We start from the raw sequence: 22,859 nt of genomic DNA on the forward strand, positions 1-22,859 counted from the left end.
AAGAATAAACTTAAAATTTTGAAAGTGAAACTGTGATAGTAGGGTTGCCAGATAGTGAACTGTGGGGCACATATGTAGCCATGCACACTGACTTCCTATGAATAAGCATTACTTTCTACGTACCCATTTAAGGTGGGTATCAAGTGTCTTTACTTCTTAACAGTTTAAACATATCAGCTTTCAGTAAGTATTGAGTAGCCAATTTCTAAGCTTCCTAAAAGAAACAGTGTAGTATGTATCATAATTCTTTATTTTTGCATCTTGGGCATCTTCTACAACTTAAACATTTCCTCAAAAGCTCTGTAAGAAATGTAAAACAACATTTCAATAAGGAGGTGAAGTACACATCAGATTATTGCCTGTTAAGTATATTCAGGTGACAGAATCAACAACAAATGTGTTGGCAAATGAGAAAAATCTTTACTTGAAATCACTTTGTTGTGCTGATGCAGTACAGCCAACAGTGTTTCATGTTCTAAGAAATGTTTGTAACTTTTTTTATTATCTTCAAAATGCATACAATTTATTTCTTGGTACATTTTAAAAAATCTGTCGTTTGTCTCTTTTCAGTTATTGTTTGATGTTTATGCTATAGCAGTGAGAAACAGAATTGTGTGCTTCATGCTCTACAAAGGCACACCAGGTCTAATTTCATGCTGGAAGGGACTAACATGAATTCTACACCCCCAAGAAGCCCAGAAAATAATGTGAAGGTTTTATTTATAATTTATTTTCATTTAGATTTTGTTTGCTGATTAGAGGGATGTGGAGCAGCTAGAAAATTCAATGTCTTAAGCTTGCCTTGAGGACAGGGCATAAATTGACAAGTGTTCTTACTTTTAAAAGTACATTTTAGTTGATTGTGCTTAAAATTTGTGGAAGAACAAGTGTGGCAGGTTTTTCTGACTAAGTGAAACTCCATCACTGTCATTGCCTACATTTCTTTACTGCCTTGGTTTGACTTTCTGATTTCTTTCCATTATTACTGCAACTCAGCACCAATGGAGTTAGAGATTTTTCCTCAGAAGCATTCCGAAAGTATCTTTTTTAATGTGCCTGAAGTTGACAGAAATGAATAGATGAAGTTATGGTTTAGTTTCCTCTTAATTCTCTCTTAAAATTGACTTTGCTAAGAAAGGCAGAACAAGCAAGTGCTGGAAGCAGCTGACTCCTAACAAAACCAAACCTCCATCACATTCACATTTTCCTTGTACTTCATCTGACAGGCAGGAGATTAGCACTTACACTGTATTATTTCTACCCACCATATTCCTTTTCATTTTTGTCATTTTCTGGATGCTGTCATTTCTAGCTAATGGCCATGAAAGCCTGTGACATGAGCAGACCACTTGCTTGGTCCGTTTCCTGGGCTGTTCCATCATGGGACTCTGGTCCCCACTGAGCATTTTTCTTTGATTAACAATTTGGAAGGAAGAACTTTGATTCCCACAGGAAGGGAAGAACTGTAATAGAAGAGAAATAAAGATGTTCTTTTTCCACTTCTCCCCTTTCTTACCCACACCCCAAGACAAAATTGAATAGAGCAAACCTGGTTTGTTTTTAGCTACGTTTTCTGTAATTTGTGTTTTAAAATTTAGTGAAACTGACTTCCCAGTCATAAAATGGGCAAAATCACTACATGTCCAACCACACTCAAATTGATGTTAATAGATGGAAACAAATTATTACTGAACATTGGAGGAAGATCAGCTAATTAGTATCTATACACACAGAACACGCACACACAAATGTCAAGTAATCACTCCCAATTTCCCGCTCAAATTTCATTATAGCAAAGCAACTGTTAGTCCTTGTTTCCAGAGGCATTTTGTAGTCGTGTGTTAGTGCTCCCTTCTCTGGAAGGCAAAATATTCCTTTAATCGTTTCGGGAATGTACCACTTTGATTAGCTCATAGGGTGGTGTGTTAGCAAGGTCTACAAGTGTTCCCTCTGAGAAGAAAATCCTAAGGTACCTGTCAGCAGTAGGAATGACTCACTTGATAGGATTGCATCCTGCGTTTGAAATCTGACCCCTTGTATAAAACCAAGAGTTTGGTATTACATCATGTAATGTCCCTTGTCTCTTGCTCCCTATCTCTCCTTGTTCTGAGAGTTAGAACAAAAGAGGGTAGTGCTTGTCTCTGTGCAGGAGCATGAAAACAGATGCATTTTAGCTTCAGTAGTGCTCAGATTTGCATGGCTCACGTGCATCCCTTTGCATTCCTTTCCCTTCCATGCCACCATAGACTGACCATTACAATTGGCCTGCACAGGCTGTTGAGCACTGTAATTTGGTAGGTGCTGAAGGCAGGCTGTCCCGTTCTGACATGCCATTACGGGAAAAAACAACCAACCCCAAGAAACAAAACAATAAAAAACCCAAACCAACCAACCAACAAAAAAACCCCAAACCCAGCTCCCCACCAGAAACACTTTGGTGCTTTTCTGTTCTAAGAAAAAAGAATTGCTTATTATGTGTGGCCAGAGGGGTCAGGGTATACACCGTGCCTCTCTCTGTCAGTCTGTAGGCAGCAGAACTCGGAACCTATTCAGGAGTGTCAGGATGTGCCTGCTTTAGTTGACCAGGTTCTCTTCTGCCAGACCCAAGTCCAGCTGCTGTGGGAGCAATTCCCCACTATTCCTTCACAGGACCCTCTCTCCCATGCCCTCCTCCATAATGCAAGCTGGCCCACATGCAGCAGATGCTGTAGGTGTGTAGCACTGCTCCTGCAGCAGGTGAGACACACAAAGCTGCCAGGTAATGCTGCAGGCTGTGCTGCCCCTGCTTACCCTTTAGGTCACAGTTTTAGCTCACATGATGTTTAAAGGCTGCAGAAACAAGTGGAACCTGCTTAGCAGGGTCTGACCCCAATAAAAAGGTCTGATCAATAGAGAACTTAACCAGGACAGATCAATGTAGCCAAGTGGAACAGCTACTCACCTTCCTGCTGTCATAGTTTTCCTCTGAGATCACCCTGCCTTGTGACTGAAGCTTTCTATTTTGAAACACATGGGTACAGTTCCCTCTCCAGCCGTTTCAATCCTGGAACCACAGAGGGCTGTCTCACACATCACAAGACTCCTTAGGAAGTCTGCCTTTCTTTTCCTTAGGTCATACCACTGGTGGATCAACACTTAAAACTTATGAAAGCCTGTTTCTACCTTCCACTGTTGTGAGGACCCAGTTTTGGTAGCAGTCTTGGAATCACAGAATGATTTGAGCTGGACAGGATCTTTAAAGATCATCTAGTTCAACTCCCTGCCATAGGCAGGGACACTTTCCACCAGACCAGGTTGCTAAAAAACTCATCCAATCTGGCCTTGAAGATTTCCAGGGATGGGGGATCCACAATTTCTTTGGACAACTTGTTTCAATGTCTCACCACCTTCAATACATATAAAAAAAAATTCTTCCTTATATCCAATGTAAACCTATCCTCTTTCAGTTAAAAACCAGTGCCCTTTGTCCTGTCACCACAGGCTCTGGTGAAAAGTCTCTGTCATCATTAGGAACAGGCTACGTCTTGATTACTTGTGCTCTTGTCAACATTAGTTTCCAAAAAGCTTTTCCAGAAGTCAAAAAGTTATGGTTTTGGCATAATACTGTATTTATATTCTGTCCAATTCAAGAAATTATCCTGCTAAGTGCTCTTTCTTATGTTAATGGCTCTCAGGGATGCAACTTCCCTGTCCATCTTAGATGCCAGGAAGGTGTTGATTATTTTGTTGTTGTTGTTACTGTTTCTATCCTGCACAGAACAGACCCTTTCAGAAAGTTAATTTCTTCACATCCGTACCTTAGCTATCCCCAAGTCCCAGAGCATTGCTGGCATTTTTTGAGTGGGGTCTTTCTCTGGCCCTGCATGCTCTGGTGTAAGCTGCCACTGCTGGCGGTGACAGGCAGTGTGTACATGCTGACAAGCATTTGACACTTGCTGACCAGCAACTGGAGCTCACTGACATATTACAACACACCTCTCTACTTGTTTCTCTCAGCATCCCTGGAGATTACGGCAGCCACTTAGAATAGCAAGAATAAGTGGAATTGGGGAACAGAGGATGCATCTCATTTATAAGTTCCACAGCAGCCAGTGCAAGCTCCAACAGAGTGGTGACAGCAATGCCCACAATGAAAGTACAGCCTGCCATCTTCCTCTGGGTGCTTGCTCTGCAGAGTCCCTTCACTTCTGCAGAGTTAGGAACACCAAAATCCCCTAGGAAAGCTTTCCAGGATCATGTCCTCTTAAGAATAATTTTTTTTAAAGATCACTATGCCTGTAAATCAATAGCTAGACATGTATCTGCATCTTTAAACATCTACACAATCAGAAAAAAAATCCCAAACCAAACAAAACAAAATGAAAACCCCAAAACCAACCAACCAAAAAAAATCCCAACAAAACTAAACCAAAACAGCACATATTTTAGGTATGCCTGAAGAAAGCAAGAAATTATTTTAAATCCTTCACTCAGCAGCCATCACTTTCAGGCTATGGAGAGGTACACCCTGCTTAAACACAGCTATTGAGTAGCTGTTGGCGTGAAAGAACAAGTGTCCTGGAATATGCTCCTGCTGTCTCTTCAGGACTATCTTTGTCCTTCTGGGCTTTCCAGACTACGTTGGGAGCAGACCCAAACTGGATGAACAGTAGCTACCTGCTCCTACTGGCCAGCTTTCCTGCAGACACACACCTGTGTGTGGCTGTCTAAACATACATAAACAAGAAAAAAATCTGTCTGCTTCACAGATCATCCAACAAGTTGTGTTGGAGGAAGCACATGTTTAAGGTCACCAGTGCAAGTGGTTATTCCTGAGATACCTGTCCTAAGTGACAGCATTTTCCTGTAGTAATACAGATGTGAGCTTCTCACCTCAGTATGGTCTGACCTTTACTCAGCTCTTTAAAGTGCCTAAGTATTAAATATCCACCTAAATGCCACAATGAAATTAATACATGACAATCTGAGATTTCATCTTCCTCTGTGGTTAGTTAAACAGTAAAAATCAGCAGTACTACACACAGTTCCTAACTGATGTCTTCTGCATGAGAGCAGAGTATCACTGCCATGATTCACTCACAGTTTCCTGACACACCTGGTGAGAAGACTGGCCTGGCTGAACAGAGAGCTTTGGCTGGAACCCGGAAAAAAAGGAGAGTTTATGACCTCTGGAAGAAGCGGTGGGCAACTCAGGAAGACTACAGGGATGTTCTGAGGTTATGCAGAGACAAAAGTGGAAGAAACTAGAACTTAATCTGGCTACTGCCATGACATATATTAAAAAATGTTTCTATAAATACATTAGCAACAAAAGGTTGGCTAAGAAGAATCTGCATCATTTATTGGATGGGTGCAGGGGGAAATGTAGTGACAAAGAAATCTGAGGTACTTAATGCCTTCTTTGCCTCAGTCTCTTAATAGTAAGAAGAGTTGTTCTGCAGGTACTCAGACCCCTGAGCTGGACAACAGGGAGAAGAATGTAGCCCCCATAATCCAAGGGGAAATGGTCAGTGACCTGCTGTACCATTTAGACACACACACGTCTATGGTGCTGAACGGGATCCACCCAGTTGTACTCAGGGAGCTGGTGGAAGAGCTCACTGAGCCTCTTTCTATCCTTTACCCACAGTCCTGCCTCACCACAGAAGCCCCAGGTCACTGGAGGTCAGTCAGTGTGATGATCATTTACAACAAGGGTTGGAAGGAGGATCTGGGAAACTCCAGACCTGTCAACCTGACCTCAGTGCTGGGGAAGGTCATGGAGCAGATAATCTTGAGTGCATCATATGGCATGTGCAGCACAACCATGGAATTGGGCCCAGCCAACATGGGTTTGTGAAAGAAAGGTCCTGCTTTCTTTCACAAAGAAACCAACCTGATCTCCATCTATGATAAAGCCACCTCCTTACTGGATGAGGGAAGGGCTGTGGATGTTGTCTACTTGGACTTTAGCAGAGCTTTTGACACCATTTCCCACAGCATTCTCCTAGAGAAACCAGCTGCTTATGGCTTGGACAGGTGCACTGTTCACTGGGTAAAAAACCTTTTGGATGGCCAGGTCCAGAGAATGACGGGGAATGGAGTTACATCCAGCTGGTGGCCAGTCACCAGTGGGGTTCCCCAGGGTACTGGGGCCAGTCCTGTTTAATTTCTTTTTCAGTGATCTGGACAAGGGGATCAAGTGCTCCCTCACTACTTTATAAATGACACCAAGTTGGGTAGGAGTGTTGATCAGCTTGGGAGCAGGAAGGCTCTGCAGAGGGATCTGGACAGGCTGGATCAATGGGCTGAGGCCAATTGTGTGAGGTTCAACAAGGCCAAGCGCCGGGTCCTGCCCTTGGGTCACAACAACCCCAGGCAGTGCCACAGGCTGGGGCAGAGTGGAAAACTGCCCAGGGGAAAAGGACCTGGGGGTGCTGGTCAACAGCAGCTGAACATGAGCCAGCTGTGCCCAGGTGGCCAAGAAGGACAATGGCATCCTGGCCTGGATCAAAAAGAGCGTGGCCAGGATGAGTAAGGAAATGATTGTCCCCCTGTACCCAGCACTGGTGAGGCCACACCTTGAGTGCTGTGTCCAGTTCTGGGCCCCTCACAAAAAGACATTGAGGGGCTAGAGGGCAAAGGAGCTGCTGAAGGGTCTGGAGCACAGGTCTCCTGAGAAGCAACTGAGCCAGCTGGGATTGTTTAGCCTGGCAAAAAGAGGCTCAGAAAGGAGGTTGCAGGAAGGTGGGGGATGGTCTCTTCTCCCAGACAAGTGATTTGACAAGAGGAAATAGCCCCAAGTTGCACCAAGCGATTTCTAGATTGGACATTAGCAAAGATTTCTTCACTGAAAGGGTTGTCAAGCATTGGAATAGGCTGCCCGGGGAAGTGGTGGAGTCACCATCCCTGGAGTATTTACATGATGTGTAGATGTGGCACTTAGAGACATGACTTAGTGATGGGCTTGGCAGTGCTGGGTTAATGGCTGGACTCAATGACCTCGTCTTTTCCAACATAAACTATTCTGATTCTATGATTCTCTGTCACCATGAAGTTTCCTGCTTAGAAATATGTCACCGCAATCAGTATCCTGCTGTATTCTTGGTATAGCAGCAGCGTATGTAAGCATGGAGTTGGCACTGTTAACCTTTAATTAAGATTAAATAATGAAAAAGAAAGCAATTTTACATAATTGAGGGCTTTAGCCCTAACTATTTCATGAATATAGAGATAACGAAAGCCGTTCTGCTTGTTGTGATGTCAGCTTTAATGTAACCTTTCTGATCAACAAAATTAGACAGCAATTAAATAGTGATCAAATTAGTCTTTATTGGTTCATTATTTATAAGAAACTTCCTGGAAATATAAGTGTTGGATCTTTTAACCTACAGTACCACAAAACAAAGCTAACAGCAAGAAGTGACAGGCTTTATTGCATGATTATTGATGTACGCAGCAGAGGGAGATAACATTCTGACACAAGCCCTTAAAAAAGGGTACTGTAATTTTGTTTAACCAAAATTCATATTTAACAAAAAATATGTTTTTCTGCAAAAATCTTATGCTGCCACATGCATAACCCCTTGTTATTTAAGTACATCCTGTTTGGGCACTTTTAAGTTTTTCCAACGTCTCAAAATGACTTTGTATTTTTCACTTTCAGTTTTGTCAGATAATTTTTTTAAGACTACCCGCATAACTACAGCAGTTCCTGTTTCTTTATCTTCACCTATTATGAGATCCAGTGTGTCACCAAGTTTCACCTGGAAACAGAAGGAGAAGATGAGTGATTATAAACATTCCCTGGGGAAAACAAATCCCTGCAATCTTCCATTTTTTCCACTTAATATTCTTATCTCACAGGAGAGGAGGAAGGCAGCCAATACCAGACCTATTATAGATCCTCCAGCTATGAACTTCTAGGAAAGCCGTGGCAATATGCAATTACATGTCTCATGACCCTCCCTGCCAAGAGCTTCACGGTTCGTGTTATACAACCAACACCTAACTCTGTGAAAAAGGTTTCATGTATGTCTTTTTTTCCTGAAGTGTGCTTCCCACCAATCTTTTTCTATCAACACAGACGCAGACTAGCAAAATGCAAATTTCTTCCTTGTGCCTTTAAAACAGTTTAAGTGTTTCAAAGAACAGTGTGCTCAGCAACTGCCTGTGCTCCTCTCAAAGGTCACAGATGCAGTACACCTCTCATAAACCAGCCTTAACTCTATGAAATCAGGAATCAAAACTTCCCATCATATTGCCCTTTGGTGACAGCAGCCACCATCGAGATTACCCTCACACAAACAAAGGGTTGGTAGAAGTACGTGTCTGGGGACCCTCCTGCCTCTCTCCCAACTGTGGTCCTGTGTGCACTATTACAGGTTCAGCAACCTTCTCTCAGCTACCCCAGTTTCAACCCTTTTCTATCATCAAACTCTCCTTTTCTTTAATCATGTGTCTGCTCCACCAATATCTCAGATTTAATCATTCCTACTCCATCAACCTCACATACACATCACTTCCTTCAGCAGCTTAAAATGTTCTGCCCTTGCTGCCTTCTCCTGACTTTCAGCCTTAGATTTGACTCTCCAACAACACAAGTTTCCTGTCTACCTTAGGTAATAACGTTTTACCCAGGGAATCAGTCACACCATCCCCCCCAGGTGGAAGTGGTGCTAGCAATGCCATGCATTCCCCTTTGCAGAGTGATCTAGAGAGAGAAGATCATGCCTTAGCTATTTTCTTGTACTATATTAAAAAAAAATTAAATTTAAAGAAGTCTTACAGTTCTACTTTTCTTCCATAGTTTTTCTCCATTCAGCCTGAGTTCATGATTGTAGAATGCATCTTCTACTTTACTGAAGAAAAATAAGGTTTTATTGCAGTTACAGTGTGCAGCAAACCAAATGCAATTGTTGCTTTGCAGAAACACAACACCACCATTCATTGGCAAGGCACATTTCCACAACTCTAATTTGTGTGTAAAGGACACCTTCACTGAAGGTCAGAACAGACTTGAACTGGAAGTAAAGAAAAGGTCTTTCACAGATATTAAATTAAATAATAGCATATAGTTGCTCTGTGCCAGAAAAGCTGTTTCTAGAGATCTCTCTGCTGAGTATTGAAAGAATCATGCCCCCTTTCCTGCACCAGCCAGTTTAATAATTTGTAAGGGATCAAGTTATACTAATATTCTGTTTTAACAACATAGTGATATCAGACTTCTGCAGGCTGCATTAGATCAAACATTGTGATACATTTATATACTGCACATTTACCTGGTGGACCTGGTACTTGAAGCGTATACTCACCATCCCCTATTTCACCATTCATTAAACAGTGCATTATTTTACTCCCTCAATCTCAAATGAGATCTTTTTGTATTACTCAGTACAGTATTATGCATTTTCTTAATTTTAAATAAATAGTAAGTGATACAAAATGCAATCTTAGAAATACTGCAGACAGAGCAAAGCAAAATCAGGCTGTTTCAAGGGAGGTAGGGTGAAATAAACAGGAACATCCATATCTCCAAAACATGTATTCAGAGAGTCAAGAAAGCTCCACCAAAAAAAAAAACCCCAAATACTGAGTTATTCCAGCAATAAAAGGTTATCAAAAGTCAAATTTTAGAGGCATGATATCTTTCTCACTAGCAAGTTGTTTCTTCTGTACTTACTTTCTTGCCATGTCTAAACCAGCTTTCAAGATCACATCATATCGAAGAGACTGCACTACTTTTTCAAGATCCTTGTAATCTTTTACTGCATTGGGGTCATTTTCAAATTCATCTTCCAAATTACTTTCATCTTCATCCTCTTCTTCCTCCTCCTCTTCTTGTACGCTTTGTCTGCTCCTTTTAGAGCTTTTGCTGCTTTTGTTCCGCAGAGAAAGTACTGATATATACTCTGGAGAGAGTCTTAGTGCACTGAGCTTGACTGGGGAAAAACTGAAACATCTTCTGTAGTTTACTGTGCTTGCTTGACAGCTACAGACTATGGTTCTCCTCCAAGCGGGATACAGTTCATTTGAGGGAAATTTCTCCCACAGTCCGAACCAGACATTTAGTTTTCTGAAAGTGGTGATGGGGAGTCTGAAGCCAGTCATAGCATACCCTAAAATAAAACAAACATTCATATGTAAAAATAAGCAACTGCTTTGACAGATTGAAAGGATTTCCCCACATATGGCATAACAGTTACTACAAAAAGATGATTATCCAGTTCCCCATACAGCAATGCATCACCTGAAAGCAGGTATCCCTTTCTCATACACTGGCCACCACGACAAAGAGCTAAGACACCAGATGAGAAACAAACACAGAAAAGCCCAGCGGAATACTCTGTTCGTAATTCCTTCTCTGGTGTTCAATATTAACTGTTCAAACACATTTGTGGCACTTTCCTCCCCACATCTGAAATACAATTCACAAAATACACAGAAACGACGCTATCTGTGTCATAAAAAGCACGGGGAGATCTATATTTATCATGAGTCATTGTCAATACAAGCAAGTCGCTGAACTCTGCAAGCAAGCAAATCCAGAAAAGCCGAAAGCTGCTTAACTTCAGTTTCTGCTTGGACCACAACACTCCTGCGTGGCAAAACGCTGCGCAACTTCCCCCCGTTTCTCCAAACGGGAACTGGCACCGTGGTACTGCTCGGCAGAAGTAAGAGGGCTCTATGTACCGCAACAGGAGCGACACCAGGAGTGACCCGGCAACAGCAGGCTCATGTGCCAGCTCCCCGCTGCTGCTGCTCCTCTCTCCAACCTGGGACAAGTAGGTGGAAACACCCCCGAACACCCCAGATGTCTTTCAACGCTCTCAGAAACTGATTTACAGTGCCTACGAGCTGGGTGCTGCGCTGGCTTTTACTGTGATCTTACATCCATGGAAACACGTGTTTCCTTATGAGATTAGAGTTCGGTTTCCCCGCAGCCGTGACCTCTGCCGAAATCTGCAACGAGGCGGTATTTGTGGTTGAGAAAAAAGCCCTGATCAATGAGGGCAATAACTCGGCAAATAAAAATAACCACACCTCCCCTGGCCTTTTTCTTGTCTCTAAATATGTGAATTTAAAATACATGACATATAGTTTGAATTGTAGGAGAGTACAGTGCTCGCAGAAGACACAGGCCTCTCCTCAGTTCGGGGGCAGATTCCAATAGTTATTTGGACGTGCAGTTAGTTATTATTGCTTCTTTTTAGCGCTCGACCTTAGTTTGTTCCGCGCTGGCCAGCGGGTACAAGCGGGCCCGGAGGGCCATGAGCCCGCCCCGCACACGAAGAGCGCCCTCTCCGCCTCGTTGGAACCCTCGGGCGGGCAGAGCCTCGCCCGGCACCCCCCGCCGCGGGCCGGCCCCTGACCCGCCGCCGGGGCGCTCGGTGCCGGCGGGAGCGGGCGGCCCCGCCTTCCCTGGCGGCTGCCCCGGGAGGCCGCACGGGCCTGGCCGCCGCCCGCCCGCCGCCGCCACCCGGCCCCGCGACCTCGAAGCCGCGGCGCGCCCGCCCCGGCCCCGCCGGAGAGGCGGCCCGCGGGGCGGCGTTACCTGGGTGCCGCGGGCGCCTCGGGCCCGGGCCGCGCCGCCGTCCCCGCGCCGCCGCTCGCCGGCCGGAGGCGGAGCCGGAGCCGCCGCAGCCCCGGCTCGGCGCCCTCTGCCGGGGCCGGGGCCCGGCGGACCCGCTCCGCGCCCCGGGGCGGGACGGGCAGGATGGGCGGTGCGGGGGCGCTCGTTTCTCCGCCCCCTGCCCGCCGATTTGGGAGCCGAGGTGGCTCTCACAGAATCACAGGAAGGGTCAGGTTGAAAGGCACCACAGTGGATCATCTGGGCCGACCTCCCTGCTCAAGCAAGGTCATTCCAGAGCTATGGCACAGGATTGTGTCCAGGAAGTTGTTGAGTATCTCCAATGAAGGAGGCTGCACAACCTCTCTAGGCAGCCTGTTCCAGTGCTCGGTTACCCGAGCAGGAAAGAAGTTCTTCCTCGTGTTCAGGTGAAACTTCCTGTGCATCGTTTTCTGCCTGTTGCCTCGTGACCTAATGGTTGGCACCACCAAGAAGAGCCTGGGTCCATCCTCTTGGCATCCCCCCCGTAGATATTTGGGGCTGACTCTCTCCTTCTGCATACTGTGCCCGCCGGTTTGGGAGCAGAGGCTCAAGAGAGCTGGGAGAGAGGCAGGAGGGCAGCAGGCTGAAGTGGGTATCCTGCCAATCCCTCCTAGGCAAACCGCAAGGTCCCCTGCGCTTGGGCCAACCTCTGCCCTGTCCTCTGCTGGAAGACTGGTCCAGTCACCGATGGTCTCCTGCCCCACTGAGAAGTGCCAGAGCTCTTTCCCATTATAATTTTCCTGGCTTTCTAGGGAAGTTCTTTCTGTGTTTTCAGCCCGTCATGCTCTGCCCACATGCCCAAACCAGAAAACCGTGAAAATCTCCCACTGGGGACATGACTCCAGCAGATGCTAAAGTTTCCCGACCACAGACTGATTCGAAGGGCTTGGCCACCATGACAATCTAATCCAAACCCCTTTGTGGCCTAAGGTTTCCCCTTATCTTTTTTACTTTCCTTCACATGACATCTCCCTCTTTTACTCCGCATCTCCATTACTGGTGGTAATTCATAATTCCTTCTCTTCGGAGCTCAGAAACTAGGAGAGGTCCATCCCTTCTTCTGCCTTCTCCCACATTTCTCTATGCTTTGCACCAACCACACCTCTCTGTGTGCTTCTGAATGCTCCAGTTTCTCAGTATCTGGGGAATTATCTGTATCCATACAGAATAGGCACAGAATGCAACCAGATTGATAGCATCTTGCCCTGATGTATGTGGCTGCACAAGGTTCAGGGTAATTTTGGCAGATGGAAAAGCTCCTCAACTTTACAGTTCTGCTTTAAAATGCCTGTCACCTCACCTGACAGAACAATTGTCTCTTGGAAAATTACTGGCAAATCTGAAAAGTGATACAACTGTGGAGCTACTGCTGCACAGCAGCTGTGCAGTTAACATGGGCATTATAAGTGATTGCTTCATTTTACATGTGTACAAACTTTGTCACAGTCTGTACAGATGTACATAAAATGTTCAACATAAAATGTTTGAATGGGAGGTTTTTATGTCAGGGATATTTGGTAATGGAGCAATTCATGGGCAAAGCTATTTCCTCTCTTTAGAAAGTTCACTGGGAAGAAGTCTCTGAACACCTTTGTGTCTTTATGTATTTTGAATGTTCTAGTGCCAAGTTATGTGAGATTCTGACCAATTTCAGTTGAGAATATAGCCTCTAACTTTTTAGCGCTTTCCCCCAATGTATCTTAAAATATACATACATGCATACTTACTGAGGGGGGAAAAAAAGGTCAGTAAGCGTAACTTTCTTGCATTCATAGCGGCATACAGTGAGTCAGAACAGAAAAGAATGTCAAGAGCAGTGTGGGGATTCCCTGAGCAGAAATGCTACCTTCTCTAAGGAGGAAAAAATCCATAGCTAAAATCCAACAAAAACCACCCCAAGCCTATCTTTCCATACACCCCATTCTCTTAAAATCTTTTGGAATTTGATTTGTCTCATGTAGGATTAAAGTAATGATCTAACATTGCTAAGAGTGAAGTTAACTTACTCTGAGTAAACAAAAATATATGTATTAGTTCTTTGCTATGTTATTCAGGCATTATACATCCTTATTACACCTTTGTCTTGAAAGGCAAGGTAAAGAGTGTGCCTGAAGTCAGCCCCTCTTTTATATTTTAAAATATGATGAAATAGTGGCATCTCGCAGAAGCAGAAATTAATCAGATGCAGAGGAAATGTGAGTTGGTTGTCATGAACAGGCATCAGGAATCTGATTTATCTCATCATTTCACAACCCCAAAGAGACGTCACCTCTGTCACACTTGCTTAATTTCCTTGTCCAGCTATGTGGGCAACTGTTCCAGTTGTACTAGTTGGAAGGTACATCATGTTATTATTCTGTCTCAGTCATGAAAGTAGCTGCTTACCAAGGTTTTTTTGGGATTTTTTTTCCCCCCCCAGGATTCATTCAGCCCTGGACTGTAGAGAAACTTCAATGTCTCCCAGGTCTTCTTGTTGTCAGACTCCCTCCATGCTGCAGAGTGGAAGGGCCATGAAAGCCCTTGTACAAGATTTGTACTGCAGATAGGTGAGTGCTTCGGAACTCCCAACCTGGGTCAGTATGTGCATTTTTTAATGAAAAAAACAATGCGAAAATGAAGTTAAGAATGATTAATCCTGCTTTAATTATATGGAATTGTAATTATAACCAAAATGTTCCGAGGGGGAGAAGACCTCAGTGTAATTTTTCTCTTCTCCCAGTTTACCATTAGATGGCAGCGAAAAGCTCTTCTCGAAGCTGCCATGGGCTCAGACTTCCCTCACAAGAGGCTTTGCTCAAGCACAAATCAGTCATACCTATCTCTGAGCAGGATGTTTTTTAAGCTGCTTTCAGGTGATTTGAATTTCTTTTTTTTTTTTTTAATATGACACCTCAGCAACATACAGTCAAAAGTTTCAGCTTTGGTAAGAAACAGTGATCATTCATTTCTGGCATATTTGTGGTGGTCTAATTTTTTTAAAATTAGTCTGATCAAGATGTGTTCTTTTTCCCATAGCTATTCTCATAGAAATGCTTAATTTTTTTCTTTCAGTGGAGTCATCTCCTCTCTAGGAAGGGTAACTCCTCTCTTGTTTGGTTTTCATTTTGTGTGTTTCAATATACTCCCTATGCCGTTCACTCACAAGGAGATTAGTCTTTTAGGTTTGGTAGCTCAGAGAGAAAATTCTCCGTAACTTTTGACCTGTATGTTGGAATCTGTAACTGGGAATTCCCTCCCCACTGCCTAGGGTTTTTTGTTACGTTTGTTTTCCTGCAAGGCCATCAAGTGACAGTGCTGGATCTGCTGACACCCATTGCATCTCAAAATAAAGAGCCCCATGCTGCCATTCAAGTGCTGTGAGTAGCTCTGACTAACATTCTGCAGTGCACATCTCACCAGATTACTTGTCTCTGCAGATTTAGCTTCAGCATTGCATTGTTGAGACCATGTGCTTTTTAAGTTACACTGCTTATTTCAAGGTGAGGAGGTGACTGGACAGTGTTCTATGCATATTTATGCTGCCTGGCCAAACAGAGTGTCCCCACATGGGCATCACCTTTAAGTTTGTCCATATTCATTTGAATAATGAGCTTCCTGGCTGCTAATTCACCACTTTCCAGTGTCACACCTATTGTAGCTGCTTAGATGTTCTTTTTTCTTAGTCCAAATCCTAGAGACAATTCCTCTAGCTGGTTACTTGCCTCCCATCTGTGACCAAGTAATCCTATCATCTCTTTTTCTAAAGCCCCTCTCTGAAAAATAATCTTTCATGCAGCACAAGCTTCCTTTCCAGCCCTTCCAGTACTGCCTTTTCAGTTGGCACGCTGCTCTAAACTTCCCTTTCTCACGCATTTGCCCATATAATCTACTGTACCATCTTTTACTATAAAACATTATGTTTATTCTCTTTAGGATACCTTTAATGTATCCAGCTCCTATCCCAGTACACTGGAACTTGGCTGTTTCTCTCTACTTACCAACTCTTTCTGTTGCCATTTCATCTCTTGCAATAACAACTGCATTATGAACTTCTGTCCATTTGTTCTTGCAGCCACATTGGCGTCCTGCATAGAGAATCCCTTTCCAGAAGTGAGCAAGGTTTCACAAAGCACCTTTATTTGCAGTTTACTTATTCCTTGAAAATCCATCTTAGACATTAAAGATGGGTAATTAGAGGAGTAAGGGAAGGTGTATGAGTTTCAGGTATTGTTTTGTATTTCTTTAAGTGATGGAGATATAGCCACTTGTTAATGTAGCATTCTCTCTTTTTTTTCCCCCATCCTTTTCACTACCCAACTAATCCGGCTTTTGTCTTCCCGTTGTCTTTTAAAGTAGGAGGCCACATTGAGCCATAATAAGAAAGAAACTGGAGGTGGGCAGTGCAGATTGCTCTGACCAGCACTGAAGAAGTGATGGAGGCCACTCTATCAGTCAGAGCACGGTGAACCACCTAAACCAGAAATACAGTGCTGCCTTGCCAGTGAAAACTGGTGTTACATCAGTGGTTAAGCAAATGGGAGGAAAACAGTGAGTAACTTCCTTCAGACGCTCTGGTATTAAATCCAGCTACACCAACATTAAAAGCTCTGCAGTTTCACTGCTAATTCTTTAATTTCCCCATTTGGTGAGAGGTTTGCAGTGAGATTTGTTTGGTTGTTTCCCCCTCACTTTCTTGTTTGCTAATTGTCTAAAACACAGTAATTTTTTGGTAGGAAAAGTTATTGTGCTGTTTCCTAAGACAGGCTTTGAGACTTTCATTCATTCTCTGGTGAATGTGTTCAGGTCCTGCTGGTGTTGGTTGCTGCTCTAGGATTTATCTAGCTACCACTAACAGTGGATGGCAAATGCAATAAAAAGCAAAAGCAATCAATTAAACATTCATTATTTTAACCTTATTTACTAGCCATAAAACAACATAGTCCATGAGCAAATGTTAAGTAGTTTGAATTATGTGTTTACTTCTATGTTTCCTCTGTATTCTCCTCAGATGAATGTCTTTAGTTATTAGAAAATAATGTTCTGTTCTCTAACTGATAGTAACTAGTTCAAGATATACACATGCAAGTTTAGCATTATTAATTTCCAATGGGGAAATTTCAATTGTTCCTCCATCTGTGTATAATTAAAGTTTCCTTAAAATAAGCAAACAAAAAGCCCCAAACAAAACCAAATCAACAATGTTTTGTGTCAGGTTTGCTTTTAAAAGTAGAAAAAAGGCTATGAAAAGTACTTCAGCTTCCATTGTGACTAGGGGACCTAGTTTTCATGATTAGCATTTATAAACAGAAAAATGGATCTGTTTCAATGCACTCTTGACACACACACACACATAAAGACATAATACCAATAAAGGTGCAATAAGGAGGGATAGAATGTCGGAATAATATTACTTGGTGTCAAGGCCACCCCGCCCTTTCACAATGTCCAGCTCCAGAGGTGTAAAAGATGTGTAAATCGCATAGTAGGAAGATCTGGGATGATTTATCTCCCAGGGAAGCATGTCCTTGCAACACTAGCTGTTTAAACTCTGGGTGTTCTCATCACTGTGTGACCACTCCTCTGCACCTTGCATAATGATACCCTGTGATAAAGTATTCACCATTTAAAAGATACATGAAGTCTTAACACTCCTAGTGATACATGATACATGTTTCCTTTCAGCTGTTCATCTTTTCAAATCCTAGACTAGTCCATTTTCTATAATGAAATGGAAAGAAGAGCTGATCTACTTATGTTTTAATCCTATTTGTCCTTATTTTGGCTTACAACTGTGTCTTCACATCCAACTTTAGATCTTCCTGTTTATCAGATTTCTCCATGGTTCATTCTCATTACTTTGCTGTCTTTGCCTGTCTTCTACTCAAACTAGAAATTACCCAGAAAAGCTTACAAAAGAATAAGCCCTTCAGGATGCCATGCAGTGGTCATGACTAGGAATGAATTCTGAACCTGGGTACTCCATAAGACAGCTCTCTTTTCATATAGACTTTCTTCTTGATAACTGTGGGTAAAAATCAGCCCTGTTCAGTGGCAAAGAGAAGGCAGCAAATAAACAATGACAACAGAAAACCAAACCACAAAACCAAGGAAACAATATGGAAGCAGAAGTATACAATATTCAAATTGCAAGGTACAGATATTCAACATTGCTCAAAAGAAGATAGACTTCCACTGCTATCAGAAAAAAATGCTTCGTATGCAGGGCTGAAAACATAGGTCGTGTAAAGTGTCAGGGATAGAAGAAATCCCAGCAGTCATAAACTAATGATGATGATTAAAATGACTAATAAGGATGCAGAGATTTTCAGTGTATATTTTTAAATTTGTTTGGAAAGAAGCACAGTGAAGTAGAAGTATAGTATGAGCATAACTAACTTTCTATCCCCAGATAATAGAGGTAATGCAGAATATCAAATCCAGTGGAAGGAATCACAGACTTACAAAGCTAGTACTCAAGATGATGGTAAGGAGAACTTGGCTGCAATAATTGCAATTACTAATAAGTCTTATCGTAGAAGGAAGATTCAGGGAGATGGGGAAAGTGCTAACATTGCACAGTTGCTCAAGAACTGGAGTGAGATAATCTCAAAACTGCATCAAACCACCAACAAAACAAAAAAGCTGTGAAAAATTATTCTTTCTAAGCTGCATCAATGGAGTTGTTGAATGCTGAATTCTCATCTTGAGTAGAGTGTGCTACTTTGGAATACACCATCTAATTAAGACAGATTTGAGAGAGTACAAAGGAAAGTGACAAAAAAGCATAAAACTCCTGTGAAGAAAGGTTGAAGGAACTGAATCTGTTCCTCAAGCTACGGGAAAATATAGTGGCAAATGTCAGAGCGTATCATCTACACTCTTTTGGTAGTCAGTGAAGAGATGTCAGCATCTCCAGGAAGTGATTAATCTGTTTCAGATGTCTGTATTGAAATGAGATTAATTACATCATAGAAGCACTTGTTTCCTTTAATCATCTATCAAGGGTTTCCAGGGAGACTCACTGAGATGTAGATGGCTGCTGTCATGCGACCCTTCCTTCCTCCTCTCAGTGCAAAGTGTCTGACATGTTTTCAACCAGTAAACACTTTGTTACAAGTCTGGTCATCATTATTTTCCATGCACTTTACTAGGCAATGCGATTAATCATTGCAATGCAACGCAAACTTGAAGCAAAGAGGACTTTGTGTTGTGAGAAATATTCTGCAAAGATAGTTTGGCAAACAAACAGGAGGCCTGTGGGCTGTGGAATACCCTTCACTGATTTTTTTCTGAGTATAATGTTTAAACTTCCCTCAAATCAGAAGATGGAATAAATGACCTTTGATCCTTCTTACTTCTTCTTGTCTGTAGACCTGTTATCTGACATGATGCCTCATGAGTGAAGGAAAGTTCTGTCTTGGTTTTGTCCTATTCCAAGTAGCATGATCCCAAACAATTCCTGAGCATGATTCAGGGGTTGGCCCAGGCCAGGGACAACTACCTGCCAATAGACAGTTTAGACTTTGCCTCCATTTTCTGGAGACTGGGAGAGTTTAATAGGGTGGACAGGGTTAGACATGCCAGTTGGCCTGAAGGCCAAAGAACAGGCTCTGCTACCATTTAATTTGTTTGTATTGATGTCACCCAAGAGTTTGTTTGACTTAGGGAGAAAGGTGTGCTTTCAAGCACATCTGAAGCCACACCTAATTGTGTAAGCTGACACCATCCCTTGGAGTCAAAAGATCCATGAGCATTAAAGCAGCAAACCTTACACATTTCTTCTTGAGACTGTTTCTGGAATCTGAATTTCCCTTCTGCTCAAACTTCCAGGCTTATGATCCCAGGTCTGGAAATCATGGCTTTGCTTACTTCCATAACAATACTGCTAAGTAACCAGCCCAATGCCTTTGTCTCAGAGCAACACAGAAGGGAAACAGTGCCACTGCTGGAATCCTGGCTCTGCATCATGGCAGCAAGGCCCATGTCTGAAGACATGTATGGTTGAATCTAATCAACATTTATTACCAATAAATGGAGATTTACAGTACCAGCAATCATGCCTTCCATTAAAAGCTTTACTTATATAAATTTAATGTAAACCCTCAACTGGAAGAGGAAATGCAATCCTCAATATATTTTCCAAGTTCTTACTCAAGACACATGCCAAACAGCTTTGTCCAGTTGTCTAAAATCAGTCTCAACCAGTCCCATCAGTATTTGAGTCTTGTTCTGCAATGACAGTGAATGTGCAACTATAAGAAAGGTGCTTCAAAATAACTGGCAAATTCTGATTATATGGCTGGAGCCACTGCAAGACAGGTCCTTTCCACTAAACAAGCAGCAAGAGAAGGGCCAACCTAACTCATGAAATGTTAGGAAACATTAGGAAATACTGACGTGAGTTTCTCAAGGCAAAACCATCTAAAAATGGACACCAAGGAAACATATCACCAGATGATGTCAGCTTAGATCAGCATTTGTGGGCTAGTTGATGAACACTGCAAAAATGGATTTCTCCAAATCTGTCTTTTGAAAAAACATCAGGTTCTAATACATAAATACACAACAAGTTCACATAGCTTATAATATGACTCAGGTGAGTACTGAGAGCTGCAGTAACCTGAGCTTGAAATGGGTGAAGACACTGAGAGGAGCCACAAGTTCTAATATATGAGTAGTAAGTTCTAGTCTATGCACAACCAAGGAGAGTGAAGAGCTGACTGAGGAGCACAGGATCCAGTGATTCTCATTGGCAATTGATGCTCCTAGAATATTTTAGATGGATCAAGACCAGCATCTAAAAGGTAAGAGTAAATTAATGGATAAGTCAAAATTATTTCTCATTAATTCCACTTATTGCTCTGACTACGCTTATTTTGCTAAAGCTTTTATTTAAATGTAATGTATTTGAATAAATTACTTATATATCTTGTAGACTTCTCCTCTGCCTCCTTTTATAGACAACTGTTGGGTTTTTTTCTGCCAGTTGTTTTAGCTGATCTTGTTTTCCAGTACATTATGCAAAGCAGCACAAGTTTTGCTTCTGCTCACTGAACTGAAAGCTATGCTTATTGCGAAGTTCAGTCAGTTTAAGACTCACTGGTGGAATATACGTATGAACTTACATTTAACTCAAAAGACCAAAGTAATTTTCTCCCTTCTCTTTGCTAACCTTTCTTATCAAAATTATGTATTTAACTGGGAGAGGTGCTGAGTACTAATCTGACCTACGGAAAAAGAGAAAGGAAGCAGAACAGTGGGGATTTAACAATATTTAACACTGTGTCTCAGCATGATGAGAGCTCTAAGAGCGCCTGGTATCAGAGGTTGGTTGATTGAGGGAGTGTACTGTCTTTTCTGAAAGAAAAATATCTGAAGTTCCTTTTGGCCACCAGGTAGCAGTACTTCACTTTGTACGGTTCTCAGCTCACAGCATTCCTTGCCTTGTCGAAGAATCCATATGTTGGATTCTGGACTCTTGCTCAGATATATCTTTTGCAGACTTCATGCTAGACTTCAGCTGAAAAAAAAAAGATTTTGGAATTAGGAATGCAGGTGATTTATGTGCTCAGGAGGAATCAAGAATATTGCAGCTTTCCTGAATGGGGAAAGGTGGTTGTATAAATCTAATGGAGTGTAGGCATTGTAATTTCCAATGACAAAAGTTTCTATGAAAATCTTGGGTTTAAAATATTTTTAGCATTTATTCCTTGCTGACAGTACATTTCCTTATTTGTAATAGTATTTCAGGAATATTTCAGAAAGGCATCTTTGTGGCCTCAGAACATAAACTTTCTGTAGTTTTATAATTCCAGTAATTTACCATTTCTGCCAAGTGTTTTTAAACCTCTGCATTTTTCTTTATTTTTAAGTAGAGGAATGGACTTTACAATATTTTTAGCAAAACGGAAGATACCCTCATTTTCACTGAAACTTGTTAAAACACCAGAAGTGCAATACACTGTATAATAATAATAATAATAATAATAATTTTCAGTTGTATCATGCTGTATGTCAACTTACAAGAACTGTGCATCATCCTTTTTTTTTATGGTTGCAGTTCAAGACCTCAGGCAAGTTGCACAGCTAGAGAGAATGGGAAAGGCCATCTGACTGTTCTTTCCTCATTCTCATCTGTCCTGGTGTTGACATTTAAGTGTCTCAGCTGCTGCTTCAACCTGGAACAGCCAGTTATGATCCCTACAGGATCATGCAACAGCTGTATCACTTCCTTTTCTCCCAAAAAAGATGGGAGGGATAATAATGGAAACTATCTCTGTCAGCTTTACACTAGAATATTCTTTGTTTTAGCTATTGTAGAGCCCTAACTGGATTCCCTTCATTTTTCATTTCCTTCAGGGAATCTGGTGTCAGAATCATGTGAGCCCTGACTTTACTGCTGTGATTCACGTGACCTCTCTCACAGGGAATTTCACTTTTCTGTAGTGTCAGGCTTATCTACTGAATGAAAAGGTGACCTCCCCTCCCATTTGTGATTCATTTAACTATGACAGCCAAAACTAACTGTTTGCAAGGGAAAGTAGTGATAGAAATGTTTTCAGCTTTATCACTCTGTCATTTTAAGTCCACCACAGTTCTCTTTCTTCTCTCCTTGTATCTCCACAATCATGAAAACCCATCTTCTGGCATCCAGCTTTCAGCAGACAACCAGTGAATGTTCAGAGACATAAGATGATGAATTTGTTCCCATAGTTACTCTATTGATAGACTATGTCTCTTATAGTTAAGAACTGGACTATGACTATGATCAGAATGAGGGAAATGTTGCTTCAAAAGTGCTTCAGACTTAGCATAGCTCTTGAAAGCTCTCTCATCTTGGTATAGAATGAGGATTGCTGTCTTGGGTGGTACAGCTTACAAAATGCCTTTATTTCTGGAAAAATAAAATAACTATAGCTTTGTTGGGCATTCTGAAGGAATTAATATAAGACTTAGTTTGGAACAATATATTCGTGTCCAACACAAGTCCCAGCACCTGGTTCAACAGCGCATCTCTCCACGTTTCCTGTGCTTTTGGACTGAGTTCTAGCAATTCCTTTGGAAACTCTTCGAAAGCAGTCCAGCCCCTGAAGATAGCCAATGAGTTATGTAGTGCTGGACTTGGGTATCTCTTCACACTGTTCTGAGATAAACACAGACCTATCCAACTTTGAAACCTGTCGATTTGTCTGAGCCAACAGAAAATCTTGCCCTTCTTTTAAATAGAAATAACTGCTTTGTGACAATAGAATTAGCACATTGGTGTGTCTTTTTTGTAGTTTATAAAGTG

The 22,859-nt window shown here is 42.2% G+C and overlaps 1 protein-coding gene across 3 annotated transcripts; it reads right to left on the reverse strand.

Moving 5' to 3' along the window:
- Window positions 1-7,286: 7,286 nt before the first annotated feature.
- Window positions 7,287-11,600, reverse strand: MTRES1 (mitochondrial transcription rescue factor 1). 3 transcript variants are annotated; one of them, XM_039569259.1, is made up of 5 exons: window positions 11,534-11,551; window positions 10,871-10,941; window positions 9,662-10,097; window positions 8,768-8,840; window positions 7,287-7,745 (listed from the first exon to the last, which is right to left on the reverse strand). In XM_039569259.1, the coding sequence occupies exons 3-5, from the start codon at window positions 10,087-10,089 to the stop codon at window positions 7,569-7,571; spliced, it is 678 nt and encodes a 225-aa protein (XP_039425193.1). In that variant the 5' UTR covers window positions 10,090-10,097; window positions 10,871-10,941; window positions 11,534-11,551; the 3' UTR covers window positions 7,287-7,568. The 3 variants fall into 3 exon arrangements, with proteins under 3 accessions (XP_039425193.1, XP_039425192.1, XP_010401646.1); XM_039569258.1 differs by lacking the exon at window positions 10,871-10,941 and having other exon boundaries at window positions 11,534-11,600; XM_010403344.4 differs by lacking the exons at window positions 10,871-10,941; window positions 11,534-11,551 and adding an exon at window positions 10,548-10,652.
- Window positions 11,601-22,859: the final 11,259 nt, after the last annotated feature.

This window comes from Corvus cornix, chromosome 3, assembly GCF_000738735.6.
Source record: "Corvus cornix cornix isolate S_Up_H32 chromosome 3, ASM73873v5, whole genome shotgun sequence".
NCBI classification, from domain to species: domain Eukaryota; kingdom Metazoa; phylum Chordata; class Aves; order Passeriformes; family Corvidae; genus Corvus; species Corvus cornix.